The sequence below is a fragment of the Ailuropoda melanoleuca genome, chromosome 2 (genome assembly GCF_002007445.2).
Source record: "Ailuropoda melanoleuca isolate Jingjing chromosome 2, ASM200744v2, whole genome shotgun sequence".
Lineage (NCBI taxonomy): Eukaryota > Metazoa > Chordata > Mammalia > Carnivora > Ursidae > Ailuropoda > Ailuropoda melanoleuca.
In genome coordinates, this window is record NC_048219.1 from 36,455,840 (window position 1) to 36,480,430 (window position 24,591).

The window sequence follows — 24,591 nt, forward strand, 5'->3', positions numbered from 1 at the left end:
CTTGTCTACAAATGGATTTATGAAAATGGATAGTTCATCTGTAGCAGAGTATTATATTAAGTAATGGGTAGTCACAGATGGTTGTAGGTAAGTAGATATGGTAATAAAAGTCTATAAAATTATTCTTTTAATGGCTTCCATTTTCTCAATGAAGTTGGAGATAAAGTGAGAAGGAGGACTGATGGGCAGGTAAGGGAAGAAGGCATGAAATCTTTTACTGGGAAAATGGGAAAGTAAATGGAATACAGAAATGGAGCATAATTGCCTAACAACATTGAGGGCTCTCTTGAGGTCCATGGCTTTTCATTTCAAATGAGACCAGTCATCATATTTCTCAAGTCATGTTCATCGGGAATTGGAAGAGACAAGTGACTGGGTTCAACTATGGCTTGAGATCTCGCTAAGCAAGTAAAATGAAATGAGAGAAGGATAAGGCAATTGAGGTTTGATTATAATAGGGATAACTGTAATGACTGGTCATGGAGGGGAACGTGGTGGCTCAGTTGGTTAAGCCTCTGATTCTTGGTTTTGGCTCAGGTCATGATCTCAGGATCCTGGGATCAATCCCTGCATTAGGCTCAGTGCTCAGTGGGGAGTCTGCTTCTCTGCCTCTCTCTCTCCCTCTGACCCTCCCCTCACTCATGCGTGCACTCTCTCTAAAATAAATAATAAATCTTTTCAAAAAATGATTGGTCATGGAATTTAAGCTAGCTAAATTGGAATAAATAACATTAAGGAACTGAGACACAGCAAAAGGTTATCAGATCAAGTGATGGGAGGATGCAGAGGACTGTTAGGAGTTGGGGTACTAGAGAGAAAAACTGGAGCTAAGAGAGAACGCAATTCATGAAATTGAGATTATGAGGGTTAAAGTTATTAGTAATGACAACATCTACGGTATGACCATGGCTGAGGCAGGGGAAAGACAAAATCATTAAAAAAAAAAAAAAAAGTTCTTGGGGTGCCTGGGTGGCTCAGTCAGTTAAGTACCTGACTCTTGGTTTCAGCACAGATCATGATCTCAGGGTCCTGGGATCTAGTCCCAGATCAGGCTTCCTGCTCAGCAGGGAGTCTGCTTCTCCCTCTCCCTCTGCCTCTCCCTGCTGCTTGTGTGCGCTCTCTCTCTCTCTCTCTCTCTCCTGCTCTCTCGCTCTTTCGCTTTCTCTCACACATCAAAAAAAAAAAAAAAAAAGTTTCTTGAATTTCCAGGCCAATGAAGTCAGAATAAATGAACAGTAGTGATAAATAAATTTCAGATTCCTTGTAATTTTAACAGAGACATAAAATTATACACTTATTATGACTAAATGAGATTCCAAAATTAAGTAACTATCAAAAATTTTCCAAGAGGAAACATGAAATCCATTTAAATAAAACTTGATTAGGAAGAGGCTGTGTTGTCATAAGACAAATTCTCAACTTATGATGGCTTTCACAGAAGTTTATATAATTATATTTATACTACATATCATAAGTTGATGTCATTATTATGTCTCATTTTACCAACTACTTGAAAAAAGGCAAATAATCATTCCAATATATGTAGACCTTTGTTCTAAACCTTGATGTTATAATCTGTTATCATATAAAGGAAAACTCTAGATTTATGCTAGATGAGACATAATGAAAATCTTACAGAAATTAAGAGGCATTTTAAAAGTAGAACCCTGAGGACAATGGTGTCTTTTTCATCTCTGTAGCTCTTTAACAGGAAAATTTCTTATTAATTCACAAATCAGATTCATTCTATAGAAGAACTACATTTACAGTATAAAATAATGCTAAGTACTACTTCTATTATAATGAGATGCAACGAGAATGAATACAAGGATAAAAAAGCCTGAGTTCTTTTCCTAAAGACGGAAATACATGGGGGGCTGGGAGGGCGCGGGAACCTTCCCTCTTGCACTTGCTGTTACTCAGGTTACTCTGCACAAGCCCGTGTAGATGCACGTACACATCACTCTCTCAGGGAGTTCACGAAAAGTGAAAGTTGTTTAATTAAGAGTAAGGTCTGTATGGATCTTTACGTTACTAAAATCCATTGTTATTATTTAAAATATAAGACTACAAAATATACTTTTAATCTGTGAGCAATTACTTTAAAAATTACTTGTTACTTTAAAAGAGCAATGCTTAAGTTCATTAGAAGCTTCTGAATGTAAAATTTCTATAGCTGTATGAGCAGATATGAGTAAGTCTGATGTTTTTGATTAACGTTCAAGTATTTCACATTAACAAACCCAGATTGTTAAAAAAAAAAAAAAAGATTATAGTTCAGGCTAAGGGTTAAACACAGACGCTAGAACACGTTCGTTAATTCTTCCTCGGATCCTAGTTAACAGACTAAGAGTGCCAAAGAAAAGTTGGCTGTGATTCCACAACAATGGTATCTTCCTCCTTTCAAATGGCAAAAAATACTTTTGAAATGGTTTGGTCAAAACACAACATAACACGATTCACTGGCCTCAATCTTACTGTTCTTTTTTCCCCTGTTTGTTTAAACTCTAGGAGCTATTTTTGCACCTCACCTATAAAAAGGTACTATTCCTTAATTTTTTTTGAGGAGGCAGTTAATAAAGATGCTGTTAAAGAATATGGCTGGATCTTACACTAGCAGGCCTCTCACTTGTTACATGAATCATTAACCATTATTAAGTAAATCATATTTTTTGAGCTCTGGAGCATCTTTATATAGCGTTTTCCAATGAAAGGCAGCTCTATTACCAATCAAGGCTAACCAATGGTTTTGATATTTTTCAGATAAAGAATGGAGGTTCATATTTTAAATCAATGATGAGATGTCCCTTCTTACACAGCAGTCAGATAGGTCTCTTTTAATTCTATAGGAAATTAATCTAGTCATTTTTCACAGGAAAAGTACCATACAGACAAAAATATTATAGGGACTGGTCATCCTGGACAAATTTCTGAATTTGGCAGATTTTCTTGAGCAGAATGCAGAAACCAGTTTGCAACAGCATGAGACACTTAGTGTAGACTGATAGAATAGAAAGGTACAATGTCTTGCCTGTTACTAACTCAAATACATTTTAAAATTAAGAATAAAATAAAATTGGACAATTCTCATTTGTTCATAAAGTGAAAACCAAATGTATAGACAAGTATCTTCAGTTTACCTTACTGCCGATGATTGACCGTACTTCATCATCTGGGGATGTGGGAGTCCCAGATATATCTGGATTACTATTACTAAGGCTCCGAGAACGATTTAAATTAAGGCTTGCAGGTCTCACAGCAGATCTAGCCATTGTGGCATAATGCACTGATCCTCCCAAACCCCCAGGACCTAGAGTTGTATATAAAATAGCACATAATTAAACAAAGAGAATTAGTCAGGAAAGGACCTGAAAAAAATCTCTGCTGCTTTACAAAATTCCACAAAAATGATGAATTGTTTATTTCTAAATGAAAAATACCTAAATAAAAAAACACTCAAAACTTAATGATAGCTACAGCAAGATATTCTATCTTACAGCAGTTGATAAAACCACGTGCAATGATAAAGTCATTATCTTGTCAATGTTTCTGATTATATATTAAATGTACAATAAAAAACAAGATAGAAAACACACACACACACACACACACACACACACTATTTTCACTTTAGATATGAATATCTAGGACCCAAAATGCTCCAGCTGATTCTCTTCCTTTCCACCCCTCAACTCTGTCCTTGATATACAGTCACTGGAAGGACAATTTACTGTCGACATCTCTTCAATGAGACTGTACTGTTTCTGCATCTTCATCAATGACAATCTGAACTATACTAAAACGGCATCCTTATGATATACATACGTATGTATAATCAAGATAATTCTAAGAGCCCAAGTTATAAAAGAATTCCTCCGTCTAAAATCAACTATGTTCAACCATCATTCAACCATATTCTATGAATATAAAAATACCCAGCAACTGTATCCATAATTTATCTCCATTTTCTTAAAGAAATTCTTCATATTTGCAAATGACACATATCTGTCAGGTCAGCATGTAAAAAAGATGTTTTGCAAAATCTGTGGAATTCCAATAGTGTACTGAATGAAAGGGTAAAATGGAGGAGCATTGTATATAGTCCACAATATACCTTCAGAGCCTTAAATACTATAATTTTAAAAATTGAGATAGGAAATTACAACCCAGAATATGAGTCAATTATTTCTCTTTTTGCAATTAAGAAATAAAATGAGCTAAGACTTAGAGTCGGATTACTATTATGTCTAGTTTTCATAATGAAATGTCACATGTATTTATCACCATTATTAATGTTAATGTTGCCAATAGCTAGAAAAGGGCACTTACCATTATCATTAGTGATGAATGAGGATTCATACAAATATGTGAGCAGGTTGAAAGGTACACACAACAAAATCATTAACTAACTAATAACTAAAGAGTTATTGAAACTAAGACATCCCTCGACCCCACCACCACAATACCACCAGTGTCATACAAAACCAAGTAACCACTCTGGGCCCTGAATTCACAAAGGCTGTATTATTTTATTGACCATGAAAAGATCAGGACTTTATTCTATAGAATAACCTTTTATATTATTGTAGGGTTCACATAGTTATCAGGGAACTAAGCCATCCTATTTTTTCTTTTATGTCCAACATTCAAAATGACAAATAAAACATTCTATTTATCTTACCATAAGGAATGATAAAATGCTTCCAGAGACACAGAACTAATTTTCAAGGTTTCCAAGAATTAATTCAATCAAGTTCTAATTCATATTAAAGGAAGCTGTATAAATAATGATGCCTCAAGATGTAATCTAATTATCCTCTTAACTCCAGCACCTAGCACGGTCCATGCCACTCAGCAGGCACTTAATAAATGGTTGCTGTTGAATGAATGCATCCCACTGGGACTATGAGATTATTTCAATTTTCCCAAGAACATACAATCTATGCAAGAGAATTTGAAAGTAAAAGGAATAAAGTACCTGGTGATGGTGAATTAGGGTAAGTATTTGGTAGGCGAAAAACATAATAGATGTATGATGAAAGAAGGCTGTTCCTGCCATGCTGGTCATGATTTCCTTCCAAGTTTTTGTGGAGCCGATTTATAATTGATGCCATGGCTTCAAAAGATGCTTGACCTAGATTAACTTTTAAGAAGAAGGAACACATTTTTGCATTAATTTTTTTAAACTGCAAATTCCAAAAAGATCAAGGTTTTGTCATCTCTGTATGTGTTAAGTATACAGATTATGCACAGTAAGTGTAAAAAGATGATATTTGATGTTGATTTTAATGATATCTTGTATTGGCTGAATCAAAATTACTTTTCTAAACAAAATTTTAAAACACTTATATTACTCATTTAACATGAAAACTATATGGGTTTGCTCAGTCAAAAAACAAAACCTCAACCAACAGGTACCCATTATTTTGTAAAACAATACAAAGCACATAAGAAAAAAAAAATCTATGTTGTGTATCACCTTTGAAAAGTCACTTCTCGTTTAACAGATGACTCTGAAAAACTAACATACAATGAGCACGTGTTACTCTTGTTTAAAAAAATATTAACAATGAAAGTAGATTATTAAAAATACCAAAATACTAAGAAAAGAGGATAGTGAATAAGCATCGGGACCGACATGAGTGAATTGGTAAAATGATCAGGCAGCTAAAGGAACAGGCTGAGGTAAGATGGTACAGCATTTTAAATGCCAGGCTACGCTATACCTACCCAGTCATTCAAGTGAGTATGTAATGAGAATTTTGCAAAAGTTGGGAAATTCTGGTAGCACACTAAATAAATGGGTAAAACAAACAGCCATTCTGGACAATAAAGCCTCAGAGTCTATGATTTATTTAATCAAGACAGGAAATTATGAACAGAAATGAGGCCAATTAAACTCTCCTAAAAGTGGAATAATCTGATAAAGTGGTCAGGTAGGAAGGTATGCTTGGGTGGCTCAGTCTGTTAAACGTCTACCTTCAGCTCAGGTCATGATTCCAGCATCCTAGGATCGAGCCCCTTGTTGGGCTCCCTGCTCAGCGGGGAGCCTGCTTCTCCCTCTCCCATTCCTACCACCACCTCCCAACCCCACTCACGCTCTCTTTCTCTCTCAAAAATCTTTAAAAAAGTGGTCATGTAGGAAGATTAATCTATATATACTGAACTAGAAAAGAAACTAGAGATGCAGAGGCCTAAGGGGGCTGTAGCAATTCTACCTATGTTCCTGCTTATTTCCTCTTCCTTTTCCTCACAGTAGCTATTCCAAACCATCAGAATCCTTTTCAAAACTCAGGTCTATTTTAACTCCTTCTCAGGATATTTTGTTTTTTATCTCACAGTAGAAATTTATAATGTATTAAAGTCCTCACCTCTATACTACAAATTTATCCAATCTGAAACCATTTTTATTTCCCTTCCAAAGGAAGTAGTGCTCCTCTCCTATACAACAATGATCACTTGACTTTTGTCCTACAGACTTGCTTCATTAAACCCTCTAGCACCGCTTATATTTTTCTCCCCCCTCCACTAGTTTCTCAAAGCACATAAACATGATCAAATGACTCCATTCTTATGCCATAATCAACCCTGCTTCCTCTTCTAACTGAATTTCTTTGAAGAATAGCATATACATTTTATATTCCTTTCATCATGTACTATACACTACTAAATTCTCTGTAATCTGGTTTCTACTTTCATTGTTAGACTAATTCTTGTTAATTTCACCAGTGGACACCTCTTTAGTAGATAAGACTGGGACTCTGGAGTCAGTTGCTTGGGTGTGAATCCTTAGCCGATTTTCCAAGCACTATGTTCATCACTCTATTCATTTGTGAAACAGTGGTAATAATAGCTACACATAGAGTTGTGAGCATTTCATACAATAATATAAATAAAGCACATAGTGATATTGCTGGTATATAATAGTTCTGTGCAAATGTCTGTTACTATTGCATTATTATTTTACTTACATTATCTACAAAAATGAATGGTGCTAAATTTTTTTCTTAAAACCTTCTCCTAGGACTCCTGTGACAGTACTCTGTACAATAGCTCTTCAATATTTCTTAACCCACCCCTCTTCTCCAACGCACTGTCACCTCATTTTTTGGCAGGACCTCATAGTTTGTTGTATGAAATTATAAGATTCCTAATTTAAAAATGTCTCTTTGCCTCCAGATTTTCCCACTCTCAACCCATCTCCATGTAGCACACTCATCTTTATAAAAGCCAAACTGAGTCACATTACTTCCCTAATTAAGACCAGACCCTTCAAAAGCTATTGATTCCTTATAGAAAAATAGTTCCAATTCCCTAAAGTGTCATGGAAGATCTCATTTCATCTCCCTCACCGCCAATATCATCATTAATCACCAACCCTCTAATTTATGACTACTTACAATTCCCCCCAAATTTCCCAGTTCATTTATCTGTCTGTATACCATGCACATACTATGTCATCTCCCTGGACTAGTTATTTACCTGTCAGACTCCTACTCATCTTTAAATGTTTGACCCACAAATCACCTCTACTAACAAGTCCCCCCAAAATAAAATTCCAAGGAGCTGAACACTCCTCTCCTTTGTGCAACCATTTAACACAAAATTTTTATAATGTGTTTTTCTTACAAACTCAACTACTTTGCAGGATTTGGGTGGAAGCTATTAGGCAAAGCAGAGGAACAAATCTTGGAAAGAGTGGGAAACAGGAATACCTCTAATTCTAGAATAACACAGAAGAAAACGAGAATATAGAGATTTTGAGTTAATGAAGAAAAGAACAGCTATTTTAAATATAGAGGATAGCAGATGAGTAAAAATGTAGGCTAGGTAAATCACACATCATGTAAAAAGCAAAATGATTTATCTGTTTGCTGTTTTCCAAAATAGTCAGTGAGATCCTTAAAATCAGGAAGTAAGCCTGGGACAGAGTCTATCAGTGTCTGGCACATAGTAAGTGCTTAATCAATATTTGGTAAGTGGATAAATGAATTTGTTTCCATAATCTGAGTTGAAGTCCATATGGCACATTTTATAAAAACAAAGAAAAAAGAAAGTTACTTTCTGGCATCAGAAACAAGTAACACCCCACCCTCTCCTCCCCAAAATCAAACACAGTCCACATAGATAACAAATAGTAAACCATGATTCTATTTCTACAAAAGCTAGAAATGCCAAGTTACAAATTTCCTAATTCCCCAAACATAAGTAAAAATTACCTATTTGGCCAGCAATGACAGGTGGTCTAACAACTAAAAGTATCAGTTTATCAAGCAGAAGATGAAGAAATCGGACAACTGGTTCCAACTGAGATGAATTCAATGCTGAAATACTGCTCTTCAATTCATTTTCTAAGTTATTTTCCATGATCCGCATGTCTCCAATTCGGACTGGGAACATGTGTTCATCCAGAGCATTGACCAGAGCAAAAAATTTATCAAGATAAGGATCCTAAAACAAAGAAGGAACAAAAGCACTAACCAATTATAAATGTAAATTCCCCAAACTCTGGACCATATAAATATAAAATATTTTATATAAAATAGCTCGTATAAATATGTGAAATATTTTATATAAAACAGCTCATATAAATTAATAATACAAAAAAGTACACAAGTATATACAAACATCGTTTCCAATTAAACACTATATCTATTCTCATTTATTATTGTTAAGTGGCCATTTTGAACACTTTCGATTACTCAGAACTCTACTGATACTAATTAAGGATTTTCCCCCCCAGTGTGAGTCCGTCTTATTGTTTTAGAACTTAATGACCGTGCAGGTCTGTCAGGACAAGGCCTGTGCCCATTATTAATTTACTACCTCTCAGCTCCATCCAAACCCACCATCTTTGCCACAATTTGTAATACTGGAGCTGGACTCTTCACAATGCATTTCTCCTTTGCCAGCTGGCCTGTGGTTAGGCTCTGACCACAGAGAATTCAGGAAACAGCCTTCCTTCCTATTTGTTTTCCTGACAGCAGCTAGCAAATGTGAATGCTGGGGTTCAGAGGTGAGGGACAGGGCAGCAGTGTTCACACCAGCAATGGCAGCTCTTGCTCCCTAGCGGATGCCCTCCACACCACGGCACAGCAGGCAATGTGTGTCTGTAGCGGCGGTGTCCTCTCCTGAGAGGTCTGATTCTTAGCCGAACCTCAGGACCCTCCTCTAGGTTTCCAAGTTCCTTCCATATCACTTTCTGCAACTGCTATCTCTGTTACGATCACCAAATTTTCTTGTATCCCATTTACTAGTGAATCACCTTTAACCCAGTTAACAAATATTTATATGTAAATTGTCTCCATTCGAATTACTGGCAATTTCCACCTCCTGACTAAATCCTGACTGCTATTATTTAACCTCCTTCTACACTAACAGAACCAGTCTTATTTAAAGCAATCACGTGTCCAGTCCCAGGGCAGATGCTTGCTCCCCCAGCCTGCTTTACACCTACTGGTGAGATGTGTATTGTGGTGACCATGTGTATAATGCTGATCAAGGAGATGTGAGGAGTCTGTTGGAACTCTGGGACACTTTTACTTAGTTAATAGTGAAAATAAACTTTAAGACAATAATGCTGAACACCTTCATTCACATTTGCAGTTCTAATATTGTTCTAATTTGATATGTAGGATTTTTTTAAGATTTTATTTATTTGACAGGGAGAGACACAGCCAGTGAGAGAGGGAACACAAGCAGGGGGAGTGGGAGAGGAAGAAGCAGGCTCCCAGCGGAGCAGGGAGCCCAATGCGGGGCTTGATCCCAGAGCCGTGGGATCACGCCCTGGGCCAAAGGCAGACGCTTAACGACCAAGCCACCCAGGCGCCCCTTGATATGTAGGATTTAAATGAATAAAAAATTATTGAGTCCTAACTATATATCCAGTAAATTTCAAAGAGCTACCAGCAAAGTATAAAACATTATAAGAAACATTACTGTGTTCAGTCGATCCTTTTAAGAAGACAATACATGATGAAATTATTTTACATAGTGGCAAAAATTTATAAAATCTTGAGTATTACGCATCAGGACTGTGAATGCCAGAGTACTACAAAGTAGATATTTCCACTTTATCTTCCCTTACATTCTATAGATTCTAAATCATCTATATAATATATTTTGCCCCAATCCTTTGTCACATAAAGATAACACATGTATCTGCCTCTATAAAAACAAAGTTAGGAGTAAAAGATAAATATACCACCAACTCTAAAAAGAGAAAACTAATAATGACTATAGGAATAAAAAAAAAAACCATGAAGAATAATGTGTTTTTATACTTAAGAAGATATGATACTATTAAGGGAAATAATACATTTCAACAGTACACTGTAACATCAATCTTATCATTATCAAAAGAGTAAAATATCCAGGGGCGCCTGGGTGGCACAGCAGTTAAGCATCTGCCTTCGGCCCAGGGCGTGATCCCGGGGTCCTGGGATCGAGTCCCAAATCAGGCTCCTCTGCTATGGGCCTGCTTCTTCCTCTCCCACTCCCCCTGCTTGTGTTCCCTCTCTCACTGGCTGTCTCTATCTCTGGCAAATAAATAAATAAAATCTTTTAAAAAAAAAAGAAAGAAAGTAAAATACCCAGTACCAGAAAAGAGAACATTCCACTGGAGCCATTCTTTTACTGAGATCTACCTGTATAATTCTAAATAAAACCTATTTACTACCTTTTGTTGTTGTTGTTTTAAAACATAACATGGAGGTGCTCTGTCTTATTTTTCCCTACTTTTCACTACAGAAAAGAGTCAACATAGCAAGCTTAAGACTGCTATTATTTGGAAGGCCAGCTTACACAACTTGTCCTTGGATGGCATCTGGAAACTTGGATTTCAAGAGAGTTCCAACTGATAAGGGATGACTCACTATACCTAAATTGTTTGTGCAAGCAACATGGTTTATGCTGAAAATGTGCTTTCCTTCTGGGAGTCGAGAATTTTGGAATGTGATAGGCAGAGGATGCCGATGTTACATCCTACGGTAAAAATCCTGGGAACTAAGTCTCTAAGGAATGAGTACCCTCTGATAGACAACATTTCACACGTGCCGCTTCCACTTACCCTATGTGACTCCACTAGGAGAGGATCTTGGAAGCTTGTGCTTTCTTTCCTGTGGACTTGACCTCTTTTCCCTTAGCTGATTTTAACTTTCACTAAAATAAATCACTGCTGTGAATATGGCTGTATGCTGGGTCCTGTGAGTTCTGTTAGAAAATCCTTGAAGTTGAGGGTGGCCTTGGAAATCTCTGTATACCACCCCTTCCCTTTTCAAGTTGGATTCCATTTTAAACAGTTGCCTCTTCTCACTCTACATTTTCTCCCTGGATAATCACTCACCAGTATAGTTTCAGCTATTTACTCTGCCACCTTCAATGTTAAACTTGAAATTAATTACAACTGCCTTGGGATATTTTTATCTGAAGTACATAGGCACTTCAAACTCAAAAGGCTCAAAAATAAACTCACAGTAACTCCAGAATCCTCTCCATTATCTCCATAATCTCTCTTAGCATGCAACCAAATTTACTTCTCTCATCTTTCCTATTTAGGTTAGAAATCACCACCTACCTAGACTCTAAATTCTGTGGCATTCAAGGTCCCTCATAATCTGTTACCAGCCTGGTCTTCTTTTCTCATCTATCACGATTTCCCCACGCACTATAAATTACATTCACTCCAGAATACTTGCCTGTCCTTAGACTACTATCCCTTTGCACTTGCATTCTATCATCGGAATTGCCCACCCTCTCTCTGTATGGTAAATGCCTACTTATCAATACAACATATCAGTTCCCAGCAGAACAGACAACTCTCTACTCTTGAAAAGATTTCGTTCATACATCTAACACAGTACTAACTTTATTGTACTGCAATTATTTTTATATTTTCCCCTATTACACTGTAAGGTCTTTGAAAGGATGTTTCTTTACTTGACAGGTAACAACATCCCTGACTACATGGAACTTACAGCCTAATGGGGAAAGAACCAATAAATAAATGCATACGCACATACATATACACATACATACATATTATACACACAGTAAGAGAAAGCAAAAGTTCAAGAATACAGGTAAGAGCTAGAAGCAGTAGCACCTGTAGGGTAAGATAATACAGAATAATAGGGCTGTTATGTTTAAGAGTCTCCAGGAAAGGGACGCCTGGGTGGCTCAGTTGGTTAAGCGTCTGCCTTTGGCTAAGGTCATGATCCTGGGGTCCCGGGGTCAAGGCCCACATCAGGCTCCCTGCTCAGCAGAGAGTCTGCTTTTCCCTCTTTCTCTGTGTGTTCACGCACATGCTCTCTCCTCCACCTCAAATAAATAAATTTAAAAAAAAAAGTCTCCAGGAAAGGCCTGAGATATGCAGAAGTCTTACTGAAAAGAAGTGCATGTCAGGAGGAAAAGTATTCCAGCTAGATAAAGAGTAAATATACAGGCTTTGAGGAGAGCCTGGCATATTCCAGATAAACAGTGAAGACTACAGAGCAAATGATCCCTACAAATTCTTAACATTTGAAATACCTGAGTCTATGAGGAATAAAATGGGTTAGATGATGGTTTTCAACTATAATTCTGTAATGTACCAGAAACTTACAAAGAAAAAAAAAAAAGTCACTGAATTGTTCAAAATGAAGTCCATGACATTTTGAAGAGCAGTCTGCTTGTGTAGAAATTAAAAGGCTTTTGTTGATTCCTTTAAAAAGTAGCTTCTAAATCTATACATTTCTGACATATAATCTTGTAAGTTACACCAGATAATGAAACTGATTTAAGTAGCAGATAATATGTTCATTCACTCATGTGCAAATTGATCATAAAAATTATTAAAACTCACTTGTGTATGGATAGATGAAACAGCAACAACTTCAACATTAAAAACACCTTTGTGATTATCAACCCATTTCATGCCAGGCAGAGGAACCTGTAAGATATTAAATATATTAAATATAATTAGCACAGATAAAACTTAAGTTGATTAGAAATTCTGAAAACAAAAAACTTAAGAGAAAAATATCCTCAATGAGGAAAAATCCTATGGAAATATATTATTATACATGTAAATTAATGTAAAACTTGTTATTATAAAATCATTGTTTCTTACAAGAGAATTAAAAGGCTCAAGGAGAAAAAGCAGAAAATATCAACTCAAAATTCTATCTTCCCAAAGTCATACCCCTTTATATCATTCCAAATCTTCCTCTGTGCACATGTATTTTATACACACCCTACCCTTGCATAAGTAATACAAAACATTATTTTAAACCTGTTTTTCACATATTATATTGTGAATCTCTTTTCATATCAATATAGTCACATCTACAGTATCATTTTAATGGTTTATAATACTGTTTTTTCTTGTAAAAAATGCCTGTTTTGTTTTAATAAGGCTGTAAAATATTCACAGCAAAGGAATTCTGTTTTAAGGGTTAGAAAAGTTTTTCTGATGTACATTGCTAGTAAAGTTAATTAACATTTTATCATAAAAGTTATTTTTAAAAAGAGTACATCACTTCCCTCTATTCCTCCTGCTAAGTACAGCTGAACATGATACACAAAATAAACACTGAAAGGTAGAAAGAAGAATGCAAACGACTACCTCGGGATGTGAGGAAATATAGTGTTTCCTGGGTTCAATTTTTTGCCTCATAGATCCTGGACTAGGCGCTAGAAAAGCTGGCAACCCAGAAACGCCAGAGTAGACAAAAACAAGCTCCGAGAAAAGCCTGCTCTTTCTGATCAAAGCCAACAATTGCACTACTCTGGCCAAACATAAAGAAACAAGCTGCAGCCCCACCCACCCTCCACAGGCTGAGTAGGGGGTGCAGGTGTCCACCCTCAGCTGGCAGTAATGAGGTACCTTGATTCTCCACCCCACCCCCCAACACACTGGGTGGTATCAGAGAAGATAGAGATGGAAACTGGTCCTAGCCCAGTGGTAAACAAGCACGCATACCAACTGTGGTGTCACTGGAAGCCAAGCAGGAGCAGTACCAAGGTGCCCCTTCCTCCTCACATGCAGGGAAGTGTCAGCGGAGGCCTCGTGGGGAGCCTGAAGTCCCACCTCTATCCATTAATAAGCACCCTAAAACCACTGCAAAGTGAGGAATGTGCCCTTTACCTGTTGCGTGAATGTGGCAATAGTGCCTCCCCCTACTGCTAAACCCCAAGGTTTAAATAAGATCTGAGGTCCTAACATAATACCCAAGAGGTCTTCAATAGAATAAAAAATCTTGCATCACACTAAGAACCAGAAAAATCTCAAATGAGAAAAGGCAATCAACAAAACTAAGATGACACAGATGCTGGACCATCATTAAAAACAAAAAACAACAACAAAAACAGGCTTCAACAAGCAATTACAAATATCTGTGAAATAGAAAGTCTCAAGAAAAAAAATATTTTAGGCTTCCCCATGATTTCATTTTTTTTTTATCACGTGTAGAAAAGAAAACCAACTAAAGTCAGTTCTCTCTTACAAAAGTCAACACTAAGTTGGTAAGAAATGCAATGTCTCTACTGAGGTAAATACAGGTTTTGAAACTTTTGTAAAAGAAAGAAGGTGAAGTAAATTGAAACTATTCAAAGCAAGAATTAGTAATAGCTCTTTCAACTCAAAGCACTTGCTTTTGGCTTAAAAGAACAGGATACGCAAATAAAATGAACACAGACTGCTTTAAATATAGTGGTTCTCAAAGTCTGATCTGAGGACCAGCAGCATAAACGTCATGTAGGCACTCGGAAATGTAAATAAACAAGCCCCAACCCAGAGGCGCTGCATCAGAAACTCCGGCGTGAGGTTCAGCAGCTGGCATGGCAACAACTCTCCAGGTGATTCTGATGCATGCTAAAGGTAAGAACTGCTGTCTTAAAGCTCTAATAAGCAGTGTGGCAATAGAAATGCCATCATAGCTGCGAACATTTCTTTAGCCCTTTTCACGTACCTTGCACCACTCCAAGTGCTCTACAGACTACTATCGTTTGATCCCCAATGTAACCCTTTCTTAAAGCATTAATTATTCTCAACTTACAGAGAAGAAAATTCAGGCACAGAGAATATTTTAGTCGGCTGGGGCTGCCGTAACAAAATGCCATACACCGGGTGACTTAAACCACAGCAAGTTATTTTCTCACAGTCTGGAGACTAGAAGTCCAAAATCAAGGCACCAACATGGTCAGTTTCTGGTGAGAAACCCTTCCTAGCTTGCAGACGGCCACCTTCTCACTGTGTCTTCACACAGACAAGAGTAAGAGGACTCTGATGTCTCTTTTTAAGGCACTAATCATGAGGCCCCACCCTCCTGACCTCATCTAAAACTCATTTGAGGGGCGCCTGGGTGGCACAGCGGTTAAGCGTCTGCCTTCGGCTCAGGGCGTGATCCCGGCGTTATGGGATCGAGCCCCACATCGGGCTCCTCTGCTATGAGCCTGCTTCTTCCTCTCCCATTCCCCCTGCTTGTGTTCCCTCTCTCGCTGGCTGTCTCTCTCTCTGTCAAATAAATAAATAAAATCTTTAAAAAATAAAAAAAATAAAAAAATAAAACTCATTTGAACCTAATTAACTCCCATAGATCTCATCTCTAGATACTAGCACACATTGGGGGTTAGAACTTCAACATATGAATTTGGGGGTTGCAGTGGGGGGGATGAGGTGGGGAGTGGGGAGACATAATTCAGCCCGTAGCAGAGAGCTTAAGAAACTTACCCGAGGTTACACAACTAATAAATGGTGAGGCCAGGAATGAAACCCTGAAAATAATAATACGCCGCCTTTCAAAAGTATATGAGATTTGAAACGGCAACAATAAAAACTTTAACAATCCCTACCCTTCAAATGTTAACCCTGCTAAACCTCGTGTATATTTTTCAAAGTATTTATCACCCAATTACTGATGTGTACCTGAGGTGCGAGTCTGGTTGTCACTATATTGTTTTTATATTTTTATTCTAAATGTTCCACTGGGGAGTGCCTGGGTGGCTCAGTAGGTTGAGTGTTCTCCTTGTGATTTTGGCTCAGGTCATGATCTCAGGGTTGTGAGAATGACCTCTGCATCGGGCTCTACACTGGGTGTGGAGCCTGCTTAAGATTCTCTCTCTCCCGGGTGCCTGGATGGCTCAGTTGGTTGAACAACTGCCTCTGGCTCAGGTCATGATCCTCGAGTCCCAGGATTGAGTCGCGCATCACGCTCCCTGCTCAGGAGGGAGCCTGCTTCTCACCTCAACCCTATTCCCACCATGCGTGCGCTCTCTCTCTCTCTCATTCTCTCTCAAAACAAACAAACAAACAAAAAAACCTTCTCTCTCCCTATCAATAAATAAATGAATGAATGTTCTACTGGGATATTAAAATCTGTATTACTGTTCTTAACTACTGCACCACTGTATGGATGTAATACTTAATATGGATGTAATACTTTAATACTTAATTAAATTCTTGGGTGAGCCATGTAATTTTCATTTTTTATGTTTTGCTAATACCAATAATAATTTTTTCCTTTTTTTCAGACAGAAACAAAATATATCTATTAAAAATATTACATAGTATATGTTAACTAACTTGAATTTAAATAACATAAAATAATTTTAAAATAAAAATAAGGGGTGCCCGAGTGGCTCAGACGATTAAGCATCTGCCTTCAGCTCAGGCCATGATCTTGGAGTCTCGGAATCCAGCTCCACATCAGGCTGCCTGCTCAGTGGGGAGTCTGCTTCTCCCTCTCCCTCTGCTCCCCCCCAACTCATGCTCTCTCTTTCTCTCTCTCAAATAAATAAAATCTTTAAAAACAAAAACAAATAAAATAAAAATAAAAATACTACAGTTATATATTGCACACTTCCATGTTAATATTTAATACATCGGTGTTGGCATGGCATGTCCTGACTATGCTTGGTAAAACCTGGTACGCTCTTTGTAGAAATGAGGACACAGATATATCAACCGCATTCAACTAACGTAGTTAAAATTAGTGAGCTACTCAGGATGTCACAGATTTAGCCCAACTCTAACCTAGGTCAGAGAAGTGAAATACCCAGTGAACCTGGGCAAATGAGATATTAAAAATACTTTTTTAAAAGGTTGCTAGGTTATATTCTTTACTGCATGTCATTGGTGATTCATTGCAAAATGGCACTCAAGCTGTGGAATGGGAGGAACTATGGTGGGATTTGGCAAATGGGTTTGTATTTCACAGCCCAGAGTCCTCTCTCTCCACATGCCAGTGAAATGCCTGCCCTCCCACAATGGGGGAATGGGATGAGGGAGATGCAGAGAAATGGCCAATGTTTCTGTGGAGAAGAGAAGAGAACAGATAGTCATCATTGCCAAATGGCTAATCACTTTGAGAAATTCTATATGGTCACAACAAAATTTTCATTTTTTAGTTTTTGCTAATATCAACAATACTGTAACTTTTTAAATTCATACAACAAATATGTATTGAAGGCTTTAGACAATTTTCTAGGTACTAGGCAAACATAAGGTCTGCCCTCAGGGAGCCTATCCACCATTTTTTATTTTTATTTTTTTAAAAGAAGATTTTATTTATTTATGTGACAGAGAAACAGCCAGCGAGAGAGGGAACACAGCAGGGGAATAGGAGAGGAAGAAGCAGGCTCCCAGTGGAGGAGCCCGATGTGGGACTCGATCCTGGAACACAGGGATCACGCCCTGAGCCGAAGGCAGACGCCTAACGACTGCGCTACCCAGGCGCCCCTATCCACCATTTCTTATAGAGAAAAATAAGGAAATAAACAATAATTTCAGATAGTGGTAAGTATTAAGTAGATAAAATTGAATTAAAAATGATAGAGTATATCAGCAATGTGGTGGAGGGAAGGGTTGGAAAGACCTCTCTGAGGAGGTAATATTTTATAGAAAATTCTGATAATGAAAAGAATCCAGCCATGTGAAATTCAGAAAGAGGAAATAAAATTCAAAGGCTCAGAAGTAGGAAAAAGTTTAGAAGCAGCTGTTAAGTGTAGAAGAAGGGGCTCAGGGATGGTAGAAGATGATGTTAAAGAGGTGGAAGAGTTAAGATCCTTTGGAGATTTGGAGGTCATAGGGAAAAACCTAGATTATATTCTAAGTACAATGAAATGTCAGCAAAATACAGATACGCTATATAAACATTATATGTGATCATAAAGAAACACTAAGTCTTGGCAATATCATGCTGAATAAAAAAAGCAAGTCCCCTAGAGGATTATATACAGCGCAATACCATTTTCATTAAATTCATAAATTAAGCGAAGTAAAAATGTATTGTTTAGACATACATATACTTCAATTAAAAAGTAGTTTTAAGAGGCTAGTTTTCAAAACAAGTGAATGCACTTAATGCCATGGAACTGGACACTTAAAAATGGTTACAATGGTAAATTTTATGTTATGTATATTTTACCACAATTTTTTTAAGTGTCTGCCTTTGGCTTAGGTCATGATCCCGGGGTCCTGGGATGGAGTCTCCTGTTGGGTTCCCTGCTCAGCGGGAATCTGCTTCTCCCTTTACCTCCCCTCCATCCCCACTTGTGCTCTCTCTCTCAAATAAATAAACAAAATTTAAAAAAATACAAAAGCTTAAACACTGAATAACATATCAATTGTACTATACATATATAGTCAAATCCAAATCATGACCATATTCTTTATATATGAACATACACAGCATAGTAGCTAGAAGAAAACCACCAGCCTCCCTATAGAAAGCTGACCTTGCATTTGCAAATCAATTAAGAATAAATGCATAACTTCCATAAAATCAGATTTTAAAATATTTCCTTTTGCAATATAGAATGCAATCCCTGACAGAAAACTATCTGATTTTACTGAGAAGATGTGTTCCTGGAAAACTGAATGAAAGGTTTGGTGGGGGGGGGGAGAGGAAGGAGTCATTTTTCTTTCCTACTATCTTTATTCATTCATCTGATTTAATTATAATAAATACTTACTGACCTCCTGCTGTGAGCCAAGCACTATTCAAAGTACTTGCAGATAGAGCAATGCAAAAGAAAGACGAAGTCCCTACCTTCCTGGAATTTATACTCTGTAGATAATAAATAAACAAAGATATATGAAGTATAAAGTCAACGATTAAGTATTATGAGGACAAAGCGAGGTAAAGGGATAAGAAAATGGTGGAGGCTGCACTGAAAACGAAGCGCTCAGAGACACTCTCTGAAGAGGCAGGATCTGAGCAGCTATCTGGATGAAATGAAGAAGATGGCCTGCTGATGGAGCACCGCCAGCAGAGGAAGTGCAAAGGGTCTGACATGGGAATGCACGACTGAGGAACAGCCAAGGCGCCGTGCTGTGTGGCTGGGACAGAGTAAGTGACAAAGAGAAGTAAGCAAGGAGGTCAGAGCAGGAGCTCTCTGCTGCCTCTGTTTTTTTAAAAATAAAAACAATACAAATTTATTTGTGAATATTTTTCAAGTTGTATTCTGAAAATAAATGCCACCAGGAGAACATTCCCAAGACATAGTTCAGATTAATGCATACAGTCATGTTCAAATCATCATGTAACAGTTCTCTCATAAAGCACTTTGATTTTTGAATAGTGGCTACTGATTCTTGATTGAGATTCTTCCAATGTTTCTGTTTCTTTCAAGTCATTTCTTTCAAATCACATATGTCATCATTACAGCTGCTAATGTCTCCTGTATTGCATGTTTATAGCTTCTTTACTTTCACATAGATAATCATCAATTACAAAAATATTCTAAAAAATTTGTTGGTACTCCTTCCCCCAGACTTTCAGTGAAATGTTTACTAAAAAAATATATATATATATTTATGTAACGCTTTTCATGTTACAATATGAAAATTCTCTAAATTTGCCTTTTAAGTTCATATTTCACATATTATTTTGGTTTTAAATACTTAGATTAAAAGCTTTAAGTATTCTACAGACTAATTTTAACTCTAAGAGAAAACAATATTATTACTTCATTATCTACATACTTCTAGATAGAATAGCAAGGTCTTGTTTGAGAAAAACACCTTTGTAATGAAAAAAATAATTTCATTCCATCTGGAGAGTTTCAACATGAGAGATACTGACCTCAGGAGATAGTACAGAATAAGCCTGTGGTGGTTTTTCCAGTGAAACTGGTAGGCAAAACTGCCCAGTCTTTAATCGTCCATTCTGAAGCATTGGTATCCACTTTTAATTAAAAAGGAAACAATATTAAGTTAAATATGTTTGTTACAAAAGTAAATTACTTGGAAAATCTGTTTTAAGAACTTGGTATGAGCCAAATTTGTCTCGTATCACCAAACACCAAGGAGATTTAATTAAATAATAATAGGTTTCATGATTCCTCTAAAGAAAGCTTCCCTGACAGTATTTTATTAAGGAGGATCCCCAAAACATTATTATTACTAACTAACCATGCAATATTTAAATCTAGGGGGTCCTTATTATCCCAGAAAAGGCTGGAGTAGAAGAAAAAGCCCACAAAGTGGATCCATTTTAGATGGGGGTAATAATGTCAATGTATATAGGGAAAGGTTTGATTAAACATCAATGTTGACAACAAAACTAAAAAGCATGAACATAAACTTATTTTGTTACATTTAGCAAAATTCATTTCATAAACTGCAAGAGACCAAAAAAAAAACCAAAACAAAACAAAACAAAAAAACCTGAGTCAAATGTTGATTTTTCTCTTTTGGGTAGCAGTATGATTTTTCCGACAAAGTTGTGACAGCACACCATGACATCCATATCCTTCACCTTAGGTTTACCCTTGCGATTCAATCATCATGATTTTCAAAAAATACTTGTTTTAATTGCCTTTAATTAAAGCCAAAAGAATTTTAATGGCCAAGGGTTTCTTTTAATCATTTTACATTGAAACCATTCTCTTCTGAAGAACCCTTAAAACTAATATATTTACACTGTATTGTTGGGTAAACACATACTAATCAGGACCAACAATGAAGTGTTTACACATGTTAGGTAATTAATTATACTGATTACATTATGAGTATTTTCTTATTATGATGACTTTTCTAACCACTACGGGGAATCAGATAAGGAACATTCAAGTAATAATGAACAACAACTACATCTCAAATACTGTATTTTTAAGATTGAAGAGCTAAATATTAAATAAAAATATACTTACTGTATATCCAACAGGAGTTTCAAGAGGAGTATTTTGTTTTTGTTGACAACTAACATGATAAAAAGTAAAAAGCAAATGATGATGGTCAGTTAAAGTAGCAGGGAGCTTAACCTTGATTTCTTCATGAAAATCAGGAGACCTTCACACAAAAAACAAAACAAATCAATAGTCAGTAATTTGTCAAAATAAGTAATTATTGCATTTGTATATTTGAGTAAGTTTTAAGTTAATTTCAGGATTCATGCTTAATTTTTCTTCTAGTACAAAGTATTTTTCTCTATTCCCAAGTTTTAAGTAACTAACTCCTATTTCCAGTTGAGTGAGCTGCCTCTGCTTCTGAAATTTCTCATCCCATTTTTATTAAAGGGCTGGGTAATCCTACTATTCTAAAGTTCATTAATAATCACCACCATGATGCCGAGATCTCCATTCGATTGGAAATTATATAAAAGAGCAGACTAGTCAAGGCTTTCTATATTCTGATACACATTACATAGAAAAAAAATAGGAGTTTTTATAAGCAGATATTTTAAAACCATACCATAAAAAAACATTTTTCTATGATAGGAGTGTAGCTTCATGTTAAAGATTAGTATGTATTATCTTTTTGTAAAAAAAGAAAAAAACAAGTATCTCTAGACAACTTAGTATTAAGTTGGGCTCTCAATGGAATATTTCATATCAATTATTCCATTGCTAAAGAAACAGATGTTAATAAAACAAAAACTAACGCACTGACAGCTCAGAAAAGAGAAAAAAAAACAAAAAGAAAAGAAAAAAATCAGGGAACACCTACAAATTGCATTTGTCGCACAGTTTAGAAGTGCTCCCAGCCAGTATAAGAATACAACATATTTTGATCATATTTGATCAAACCAATGGCATTTTCACCTCAATATTAATTGAGAGTGGTCCCTAGAAGCATTTTTATAGAAAAGTGCCCTTGCTATTTATGATATAGACTTAAAAGGGATAGAACCTTAGCATCCCAACCTTCCATATTCAGTTAGTATCTCAGAGTTATATTCAACGAAAATGCAACCAAACCATACAGCTCCAAATAATTAAAGTGAAGCCTGTTCCACAATTTAGGAGTTTTTTTTTCCTCTGATGCTAATAAGTCTAGTATCTTTCCATTTCAAATAAGCCTCAAAACACTAACAACTGTAGATCTGATCACAGAAATATTAGGTAGATGAGGCTTTTAATACCTACAAGAAAGATAATTAATACTAGCCATTTGAGAATTTGATGATTTTGGTGAATAAAAGATGCTATGCATCTTATTACTGATCTCACTAATCACCACTGAATTATGAGAAAGTTGAATTTACTAACGATGTTAGACAGTATTGTCATTTTAATTCTACTAATGCTGAGAGCAACAAAAATAAAGATATATCTACAAATTGAGATACTTTAAGAAATTACTACCTTCTTTATCAATATCTTTCCTGGTACTGAATGTTTTAGTTCATTTCTTTTCTGAAATCATACTATGTGAAGGCTTTTATGGAAAATTAAGCATCTATGAGTTATTCATCAACAAGTACTTTTAATTGTTCACCTTTATGCTAAGTATTGTGTTATTTTTGTGGTGGTTTTATAGATAAACATGAAAAAATAATTACCCTCAAAAAATATATAATTTAGTAGAAGTATAAATAAGACAGACACATATCAATAGCAATGCTATAAAGCAGGGGTTGGCAAACTATGGCCCATAGGCCAAATCCAGTCCACTGCCTGGTTTTGTATAGCCTACAAACTAAGAATGATTTTTATATTTTTAAGTCGTTTAAAAAAGATAAAAAGAATAACATATCATTTGAAATATTACATGAAATTCAAATTTCAGTGTTCATAAATAAAATTTTATTGGAAGACAGCCATGCCCATTCATTTGCAACTTTACTTACTATCCATGGCTGTTTTTGCACTATAACAGCAGGGCTGAGTAATTGTTACAGAGACCATATGGCCCACAAGCCCTAAAACAAACCTACTGGGCCCTTTGCAGAAAAAGTTTGCCAACCCCTGGTCTAGAGCATATAAGGTTAAGTGCTTCAAGGAGAGAACTGAACAGATTATTTCAAGCTTTGGATCAGGGAATTGTGTTTAGGAAACTATATGAGATGGGCCTCAAAGAATGAGTAGGAGTTCAATCAACAGAGAGAACTGGTATTATAATAGAAAAAGGGATCCAAGAAAAGCCTAGAAACAGAACAGCACAGAATATGTTTGGTAATCAGGCAAAAAGAAAATCATCAAGATGGAAAGGATGACTGGATATTAAAAAAAGAAGAAGGAAAGCAAGGATGTTTTAGATTCTGAATCAAAGGAACTGGAAAAATTGTGATACCATTAATAAAAATTAATAAGAGTCAGACAGAGATAGGGTCCAGAAGAGGATCAGTGATAAACACATGGAAACTGAGAAGGCAGCAGGGCACCTTGAACATGCCCAAGAGGCCACTAAAAATATATGTCTACACCTCACAAAGAAGGTTATGACTGAAAATAAAGAGTTGGGAACAATCCACATAAAAAGTAGTAGCATTTTCACTGACTCTAACTCTGAGAAATACATATAAGATTATTTACGGAGAGTAAAGTATAGAAAAAGACGGCTATGGGTGAAACCTTGGTGTTTTGTATGGAATGTCTATACCAAAAAAAAAAAAGGCAAGAAAAAGAAAAATTCGAGTAATTACCACAGGAAAAAAAAACTGTCCACAGAGATGGGAGGAAACAAAGAGGGTAGTAAAGGGTGAGAGAGAATAAAGTTTTAAGGAGGGCAGGGAAAAACCATGCTACACAACAACACTGAAGACAGACCTTTGTGTTGTTTTTTAAGTACAGAAGACTTAAGCTTTTTTTGACAGTAAGAGATGGAGCCAGTGAACTAGGGACTGATGGGACAAGAGAAGGGTTAAGTGATGGAGTCACACTCTGAAAGAGCAAGAATGAAACTGGAGGAAAGCAGAGGGGAAAGACTCACACTGAGCCAGGTGTGCACCCCGACTGCCCTTGAACCAGAAGGTAAGGCAGACCCGTGCAGAGATCATCAGAGATAAAGAGGAGACAAGTGGATGGTTCTCAAGTTGGATGGTCTCCATCCACTTAATAAAGTAGGAACGCCAAGAGTAAGGCAAACAGAGAATACGTAGGCTCTAGAGAAAGGAGGAGAAATGCTTAAAATACATCCTACTAAACGACAGAGGGTAAAAAAGCGATGATGACAAGATTACCAAAGAGTGGTGGGTCTGAAAAGAAGATGAAATAAAGTAAAATGAATTTCTTCAGCCCAATCATATGGATAAAATGACGTCAATTTGTGATCATCTTGATTGGTAGAATTTTGTGATTTTTCTCCAACAGCATTCAATAATCAAAAAAAAAAAGAAAAAAAGAAAAGAAAAGAAAAGAAAGTAAGCAGAGATGAAAAGTTACCCAAAG

The 24,591-nt window shown here is 36.4% G+C and overlaps 1 protein-coding gene across 9 annotated transcripts in view; it reads right to left on the reverse strand.

The window, feature by feature from the left end:
- The window catches only part of DOCK7 (dedicator of cytokinesis 7), a 211,715-nt gene that overhangs the window by 82,708 nt on the left and 104,416 nt on the right, over window positions 1–24,591 (reverse strand). For 8 of the 9 annotated variants that reach the window (XM_034653591.1, XM_034653595.1, XM_034653593.1 and 5 more), the window contains exons 17-22: window positions 21,133–21,271; window positions 20,064–20,165; window positions 12,842–12,928; window positions 8,220–8,451; window positions 4,979–5,143; window positions 3,141–3,310 (exon numbers count right to left, since the gene is read on the reverse strand). In XM_034653591.1, the coding sequence (XP_034509482.1) occupies window positions 3,141–3,310; window positions 4,979–5,143; window positions 8,220–8,451; window positions 12,842–12,928; window positions 20,064–20,165; window positions 21,133–21,271 (895 nt within the window). Of the gene's footprint in view, window positions 1–3,140; window positions 3,311–4,978; window positions 5,144–8,219; window positions 8,452–12,841; window positions 12,929–20,063; window positions 20,166–21,132; window positions 21,272–24,591 lie in introns of those variants that run through there. The other variant, XM_034653600.1, reaches the window with a different exon arrangement.